We start from the raw sequence: 8,644 nt of genomic DNA, 5'->3' as shown, positions 1-8,644 counted from the left end.
GCAAAGGGAGATAAGGGTGCGGCCGTTTTATAGGATTTGAGTAGGTAAAGGAAAATTACAGTGAAAGGGGGGTTGTTCTCTGGCGGGCAGGAGTGGGGGTCACAAGGTGTTCAGTGGGGGAGCTTTTTGAGCCAGGATGAGCCAGGAAAAGGAATTTCACAAGATAATATCATCGCTTAAGGCAAGGACCGGCCATTTTCACTTCTTTTGTGGTGGAATGTCATCGGTTAAGGCGAGGCAGGCTATTTGCACTTCTTTTGTGATTCTTCAGTTACTTCAGGCCATCTGGGCATATACGTGCAAGTCACAGGGGATGCGATGGCTTGGCTTGGGCTCAGAGGCCTGACAGGCACCTGTAATCCTAGCTACTCCGGAGGCTGAGGCAGAACAATCACTTGAACTCAGTAGGCGGAGGTTGCAGTGAGCCGAGACTGTGCCACTGCACTCCAGCCTGGGCGACAGAGTAAGACTCCATCTCAAAAAAAAAAAAAAAAAAAAGAATGCCATCACATGTAAAAAGAAGTGATGGGTAATAGCTACAATGTTGGCATATGCATATTCCAGTAGCAACTCCGGAAGGAGATCTGGGAGATGAGGGTGGGGAAAGGGTGGGAAGGACACTTCATTTATGCAGTATTTTATAACCAAGTACATGTGTTATCTTTTCAACAACATAAAGGGGAAACCTAGGTTTTTTCACTCGCGTCCGTGTGAAGAGACCACCAAACAGGCTTTGTGTGAGCAACAAGGCTGTTTATTTCACTTGGGTGCAGGCAGGCTGAGTCTGAAAAGAGAGTCAGCGAAGGGAGATAGGGGTGGGGCCGTTTTATAGGATTTGGTTAGGTAAAGGAAAATTACAAAGAGGGTTGTTCTCTGGCGGGCAGGGGCGGGGTCACAAGGTGCTTTTGAGCCAGGATGAGCCAGGAGAAGGAATTTCACAAGGTAATGTCATCAGTTAAGGCAGGAACAGGCCATTTTCACTTCTTTTGTGGTAGAATGTCATCAGTTAAGGCAGGAACCTGCCATCTGGATGTGTATGTGCAGGTCACAGGGGATATGATGGCTTAGCTTGGGCTCAGAGGCCTGAAAGGTTTGACAACGGATATGTAAAGATGGGAGGAGCTGCCTTGGGTGGCAGTGAGTCCCCTACCCTAGAAGAGATGTTGCTGAGGGGTTCCTGCCTGAGGTGGGAGATTGGAGTAGATGATCTCGAAGATCTGCTCTCCTCCCTTTGGCCAAGTAGAGGTGACACACTCAACCAGTTAGGGCCAGAAACACTAAGAGATGGGTGGGATCCTACATTTGGGAGGACAAATGTTTGCAGGTTAGAAAGTGAAAAACTGTTCAGCTGACAGCTAGACCTAATGTTTCTAATGGAACATAAACAGTGATCACAGAATATGAACAAAGATCAGACAAGACCACCATGTAGTTGGAGCAAGACACAGACAAAGCCACTCTGGTACCACAAATAGGACTCAACATCTTCCAATTCTGACTAATATGAGTGGGTTTTGCTTCTTTTCCAAGAACAAATCTAGCCTTGTTTTAATCCTTCTACCTCCCGGATAAAAATATGTAAGATAACTAATCACTGAATTGCCTCTACTCCTTGACTGTGTCCAATCCAAAACTGTTCTCCACTTCCTTAAACTCTCCTTGGATTTAGTTACCCAGCATAAACCCAAATCCTAAAATAAGTTATCCCCAGTTACCTCTTACCAAGACACCCTATGTTTTCTTTGATATGTGTTCTCCCTTTCTGAACAAGCTAAATAAACCTAATTCTTTTTGACTACAGGTATGTTTCTGGTAGAATTTGATCTATAAAATTTATCACAGTCTTAGCTCTCTTAAGTCCAGACCAACAATACTCAGACAGAAAGAAGCAAGAATGTTAAGGGCTCCCTGGAAAGTGCAGTGGTCCTGAAGCAACCTGACTTGAACTGGTATTTGTGTATGTGCGGTGAGGAGAGGGATCTGGGAAAGGAGAGGTAGGAATTATTAAATGTGAGTAGTTTTCTTTCTTCTTTCATCAACACTTTTCATGGCCTTGGGCACACTTTGAGCCTCCTTCCATTTCTGTAAAAGATGAATTTGGAATACATTTTCTTTTTTTTTTTTTTTTTTTTTTTTTTTTTGAGACGGAGTCTCACGCTGTTGCCCAGGCTGGAGTGCAGTGGCGCGATCTCGGCTCACTGCAAGCTCCGCCTCCCGGGTTCCCGCCATTCTCCTGCCTCAGCCTCCTGAGTAGCTGGGACTACAGGCGCCCGCCACCGCGCCCGGCTAATTTTTTGTATTTTTAGTAGAGACGGGATTTCACTGTGGTCTTGATCTCCTGACCTTGTGATCCGCCCGCCTCGGCCTCCCAAAGTGCTGGGATTACAGGCTTGAGCCACCGCGCCCGGCCTGGAATACATTTTCAAGGAATCCAGGAAATAACATCCCCAAATATGCCACACTGGTATGATGATTGCTCTGTCCATGAGAACTGCTCATGGACAGAAGGGCTTTTCATGAATTTCCCTTATCAGACTAAAGGCTGATAATCCAGAAGGAATTCAATTACAAATCCCCTTCCAGCGAGTTTTATCAATCAGGGAAGATTAACACACCACAGGAGAAGAGTGACATCTCATTGTCCAGACATCATCGTTTGCCACATTCCAACTAAACTATTATATATGTAAGTAAATAATGTTTTCATTTTCTTCTTTAAGTGAACTCTCAAATGTGTTTTGAAATGTGTTTTGAAAGGAATATTTACATCACTGGTTAAATGAGAAATCAGCATTGCTTGGTAGAAATGAAAAGGTTATTGCAAACACACACCTCAAAACAAAACAATATTTTTAAACTGCAGGCATGGTTGCCTGTTTGAGAGATTTGGAAAATGAAGCCCTTACTGTGTTAAAAAGGGAGATAAACATTAGAAAAATGTTAAATACCATACTGGCCTCAAACAACTAGCCTATTGGTTTGAAATGGGACGTTCTCATTCTGCTGTTTAATATCGCTTAATGTTCTGTTCATGCACCCTTAGAGCCTTTCATTTTTCTCAAATGGGGTGCATCCCACATTTTAGGAAACGATTCCCATCGTTTCTTGGTTAATTTGGACTCATCCTTTGGTTCGCAGATTAAAAAATAAATCTTTCAGAGAAGTCTTCCAAGACTACTGCCCAACTAAATTACTTTCCCTTACAATAGTAGGCACTAAATACACCTTTATTGAAAGCCTATTCCCCCATACTGCTTCATCGTATTCATTACATTGGGGCATGGTGTCAGATCTCTTAACTAGAGAATAAATTCTGAGCGTAGATACCGTGCCTCTCTGTACACTTCTGTAACCTCCAGATCTTTGCACAATGAATACAAATGATATAAGGAATGACACCTTCCCAGTTCCTGCAATCCCAGGATGGTTTAGCCCCGCCTTCCCCCTCAGCCAATGACAGGCGCACCCTCAGCCAATGACAGGCCCCCCAACCCCCCCCCCCCCGCTCGGCCGCTTCGGTCGTGGACGGTGGGCGGGGCCACGCCGTGACGCATCCGTGCGCCGGTGGAGGGCCAAGTTTCCGGCTTGAGGAACCGTCGCGTTTCTGGGGAGACGCCTCAGCTGGCACTTACCACCGCATTAGAAAGCAGCCTCAGGACCTGCCACCTCCATCACTGGCGTCACCATGGGGGCTGTCCTGGGTGTCTTCTCCCTCGCCAGCTGGGTGAGTTCGGGGTCCCGAGTCCTCGCCGGACCTGCGGTTTGTGGGGAAAGGCCTCAAACCCAGACCTGCACGGGCCTTGGCTCCAGAGGCCCTCGGGATGTCAGGAGGCCCTGGGCCACACAGGGTGTCCGGGGCCCCAGACCCAATCCAAATCCGCGATACCCTTAGGTCGGGATCAGGGGTCTCGCCCTCTGGGTTCCTCGGGAAACGGAGGAGGTCGGCCGCCATTGTTTACAATTCGGTGGCTCCGCCCTGCGAGGCTTCCTGACTGCGGGTTCCTCCGGAGCTGGAGTGGGACCAAGGAATGAGAGCTCCCAGCGCGGGAGCTCCGGTTCCTCCCGAAGCACCTCTTAAGGTGCCATCTTTTAATTCTGGGTGGCTCAAGTAACATTTTTATCCCCTATCACGGGATTTGCCAAAACTGCAGAGTATGTGGCAAAGCTGGGATTTTAGCGGAGGCTTGTCTGCAGTTCTGGTGCAAGGGAAAGAAGGCCTTAGATTGTTACTCAAAATTGGAAACCAGGGCCTGAATATTTTGGGACTGCTATAAGTCATTTATCCGAGGATAATCACCCCAGCATTCCTCTCTTCGAGAACGTTTGTGACAGTGAAGTGAGTAAATGGGTTTAATCACCTAGTAAACTGTAAACATTTTAAAGAGAAAATTTTGGGGCCTATAAAAGAATATGCTGAGTTCCCTCATTTACCCTCTTCAGAGTAGCGTGATTCCTTGATTCCTCATTCTCCAGCTGATGTAATTGACCAAGTGTGTAGAAAAAGCACATTCACTTTTCTCCTGCTGCACTCACAACACACTTTTGACACCAGATACGTGGTGTGTGGGGATTTTCTCCCAAACATCAGGCAAACAGTCGCTCTGCAGGGGATGCCCTACAAGTCAATTCCGAAGCTCTCTACTTGGAGATAGCATCAAATCACACAAGTTGAGGGCTCAGTCTCACAAGACTGTGCCCACTTTCTGTGTCAATGGCAAGCCTCAGGTTGTTTTACCTGTGCTTCTGACCGGCCACCTATAAATCAGAGTTTCTATGACCTCCCTCCTTGGCTTTGATTAATGTGGTCACAAAACTCAAGGCAACATGTTTACTGGTTTGTTATAAAACTATTTTATTTTGTGTATTTATATATTTTTAATTTTAGATTCAGAGGGTACATACGCAGTTTTGTTACAGGGGTATATTGCCTTATCCTGAGGTTTGGGCTTCTAATGGTTCCGTTGCCCAAGCCGTGAACACAGTATCCAATAGGTAGTTTTTCAACCCCTGCCCCTCCCCCCCTTCCCCACTCGTGGAATCTCTAGTGTTTATTGTTGCCATCTTTGTGTCTGTGTTCCCAGTGTTAGGTCCCACTTGTAAGCAAGAATATGCTGTATTTGGTTTTCTGTTTCTGTATTAATTCACTTGGGGTAGTGGCCTCCAGCAGCATCTTTGTTACTGCGAAGGACATGATTTTCTTCTTTTTTATGGCTACTATTAATAGATTTTTAAAGATACAGATGAAGTGATATGTAAGACAAGGTATAGGGGAAGGGGTCTGGAGCTTCCATGCTCTGTCTGGGGCAGTGGCACCATCTTGGCTCTCTTCAACCTCTGCCTCCTGGGTTCAAGCGATTCCTATGTCTCAGCCTTTCAAGTAGCGGGGATTATAGGTGTGGGCCACCACGCCCAGCTAATTTTTGTATTTTTGGTAGAGATGGGATTTCACTACTTTGGCCAGGCTGGTCTCGAACTCCTGGGGTGTGAGCCACCATGCCCAGCCAAAAGTTCTTCTGAACTTTGTCCTTTTGGGCTTTTATGCAGTCTTCATTATGTAGTCAGCATTCATTGAATCATTGGCTTTTGGTGACTGGCCTAACCTTCAGCCTCTCCTCCTTGGAGGTTCAGGGGTGAGACTGAAAAATCCCAACCTCCTCCTATGACCCTCCCCCATCATGAAGCTTACCTAGGGACTGCCAGTCACCAGTCATCTCATTAGCATACAAAAAGACACTGGTTATTCCAAGGATTTTAGAAATTGTATGCCAGGAAATGGGAACCAAACGTACTTATATTTCACAGTATTACACCAGGGATTCTGTTTCAGCTCTTTCTACTTTTTTTTTTTTTTTTTTTTTTTTTGAGGGGGACAGTTTTGCTCTGTCACCCAGGCTGGCGTGCTGTGGCTCTGTCATAGCTCATTGCAGCCTTGAACTCCTGGATTCAAGTTATCTCCCACCTCAGCCTCCCCAGTAGCTGGAACTACAGGTGTGTGGCACCATGCCTGGCTTCATTCCACTATTTCTTAGGAACAGAATGTATTTTAGAGTTGTTGGTCCTAAATCAAAAGAGTGTTTCACTTTTAAGGGCTTTCTTGAGAGCAGTGGTTTTCTAATTTTTCTGACCTTGACCTAAAGAAAGATTGTACATAATTGATCTGATGCACCTATATGGAGACAAAGGTTTATGAAATAATCCTATACCATCTACTGTACAATTTCCCTTTTATCTTCTATCACATTAGAAAATCCTGGTGAGTTGAAGGCCGGGAGTGGTGGCTCATGCCTGTAATCCCAGCACTTTGGGAGGCCGAGGCGGGTGGATCACAAGGTCAAGAGATCGAGACCATCATGGCCAACATGCTGAAACCCTGTCTCTACTAAAAATATAAAAATTAGCTGGGCGCATGGTGGTGCGCGCCTGTAGTCCCCGTTACTCAGGAGGCAGAGGCAGGAGAATCGCTTGAACCCGGGAGGATGAGGTTAACAATGAGCTGAGATCACACCATTGCACTCCAGCCTGGTAACAGAGCGAGACTCCATCTCAAAAAAAAAAAAAAAAAATCCTGGTGAGTTGATTTTTACAATCCGCTAGTGGTTCAAAATCACTATTTACAACATACATTCTTTAAAAATATAGTTACGAAAGTCATTAGTTAAGGAGTGAATTGTTAATTTGAAACATTTTTTTCTATCATGATAACTTGAAATGCATTTTGGCTTTGATTGAAAGCTAAGATTTGAACTGATGCCATCCAGGCATTTCTATCTATATGGTGCCTTTATATTTCATTAATCCCTTTTATTCAATAGAAACAGTAAGGAGTTCTATATACCAGAGAGTGGAATGAGTAAGGGAAAAGAATAATAGAGAGTGAAATCAGAAAGGTAGAGAGCAAAATCATGTTGATACCCGTTATATGGTCTTGTAGGTTTTTAAGGACTTTGGCTTTTACTCTTAAGTTATATGGGAATCTATTACAGAGTTTGAAAAAAGGAGTGATATGATCTGGGCCTGTGTTTTGACAAGGTGGATTATCGTTGTTGTGTGGAGAATAAATGGTAGAAAAGTAAGGGTAAAGCAGTGTAGGCAGGGAAAAATCTTCCTCCAGCCTTTTGGGTTCTGTTTCTAGGGCTTGTGAATTTAACTGACAAAACAGATTATTTAGAGGAACAAGAGTTTATGCATGCAAGACATGTTCACACAGGAGTGCTCAGTAATAGTAACTCAAAGGGGGTGGTTAGAACTTGAGGCTTTCTTTTTTTTTTTTTTTTTCCTTTTTGAGACCAAGTTTCACTCTTGTTGCCCAGGCTGGAGTGCAATGGTAGGATCTCAGCTCACTGCAGTCTCTACCTCCCAGGTTCAAGCGATTCTCCTGCCTCAGCCTCCCAAGTAACTGGGATTACAGGCATGTGCCACCACACCCAGCTAATTTTGTATTTTTAGTAGAGATGAGGTTTCTCCATGTTGGTCAGGCTGGTCTTGAACTCCCGACCTCAGGTGATCTGCCCGCCTCAGCTTCCTAAAGTGCTGGGATTACAGGTGTGAGCCAGTGCATCTGGCCAAGACTTTCTAATTTAGTAGGAAAAAGGAAGCTGGGAGAAAGGCTTCTATGAGAAGAGCAAATAGGTTTCCTTAGGAAAGACAAGTTTGTTTTTAGGAGAATAGGAAATAAGAAAGTTTGTGGTTGGCCGGGCGCGGTGGCTCAACCCTGTAATCCCAGCACTTTGGGAGGCCGAGACGGGTGGATCATGAGGTCAGGAGATCGAGACCATCCTGGCTAACACGGTGAAACCCCATCTCTAAAAAATACAAAAAAACTAGCTGGGCGAGGTGACGGGCGCCTGTAGTCCCAGCTACTCGGGAGGCTGAGGCAGGAGAATGGCTTGAACCCGGGAGGCGGAGCTTGCAATGAGCTGAGATCCGGCCACTGCACTCCAGCCTGGGCGACAGAGCAAGACTCCGTCTCAAAAAAAAAGTTTGTGGTAGTACTTGTTTATGCAGGTATGGCAGGTCTTTCGAGCTTCTTCATGGCCTTAGAACTTCTCTGGAGAGGGACTTTATGGCAGCCTCATTTCCCAGAAGTTGCTGCTTTTAGTCAGACAAGAGAAGCTCCCAGAAGGCTTTTTTTTTTTTTCTTTTTCCTGCATCTGTTGAAGCTCAGATGCCTTCAGCTTAAAATAATCTTTATAACAACTCAGAGCTTTTTTTTTTTTTTTTTTTTGAGACTGAGTCTCACTCTTGCCCAGACTGGAGTGCAGTGGCGCCATCTTGGCTCACTGCAACCTCTGCTTACCAGGTTCAAGTGATTCTCCTGCCTCAGCCTCCCTAGTAGCTGGGATTACAGGCATGTGCCACCACGTTAGGTTAATATTTTGCATTTTTAGTAGAGATGGGATTTCACTGTGTTGGCCTGGCAGGTCTTGAACTCTTGACCTCAGGTGATCTGCCTGCCTTGGCTTCCCAAAGTGCTAGGATTACAGGCGTGAGCCACTGTACCGGCCAACTCAGAGCTTCTGAATGGATCCCTACAGCTGTGAGATGGGAGCTTTTGAACTTAATCCAGATGAGAGATAATAGTTGTGGCTTGGACAAAGGTGATAGCTAAGGGTACTGTGAAAATGGTCAGATTCTGGATATATTT

General features: G+C 45.3%; 1 protein-coding gene and 1 long non-coding RNA gene across 3 annotated transcripts in view; one reads left to right on the top strand and one right to left on the bottom strand.

The window, feature by feature from the left end:
• Positions 1-732: 732 nt before the first annotated feature.
• On the bottom strand, positions 733-3,973 carry LOC135965654 (uncharacterized). Its single transcript, XR_012419420.1, has 3 exons — positions 3,887-3,973; positions 3,633-3,755; positions 733-2,082 (listed from the first exon to the last, which is right to left on the bottom strand). It is a non-coding gene; the product is annotated as an uncharacterized lncRNA (long non-coding RNA).
• The window catches only part of SERINC3 (serine incorporator 3), a 25,287-nt gene continuing 20,209 nt past the window's right edge, over positions 3,567-8,644 (top strand). The window contains exon 1 of one of the 2 annotated variants that reach the window (XM_005569083.4): positions 3,567-3,724. In XM_005569083.4, the coding sequence (XP_005569140.3) occupies positions 3,686-3,724 (39 nt within the window). In that variant the 5' untranslated portion in view covers positions 3,567-3,685. Of the gene's footprint in view, positions 4,337-8,644 lie in introns of both variants that reach the window. The other variant, XM_065523191.2, reaches the window with a different exon arrangement.

The sequence above is a fragment of the Macaca fascicularis genome, chromosome 10 (assembly GCF_037993035.2).
Source record: "Macaca fascicularis isolate 582-1 chromosome 10, T2T-MFA8v1.1".
In the NCBI taxonomy this organism is placed as follows: domain Eukaryota; kingdom Metazoa; phylum Chordata; class Mammalia; order Primates; family Cercopithecidae; genus Macaca; species Macaca fascicularis.
Note: the sequence above shows the minus strand (reverse complement) of the source record. Positions and strands in the feature narration are given on the sequence as shown.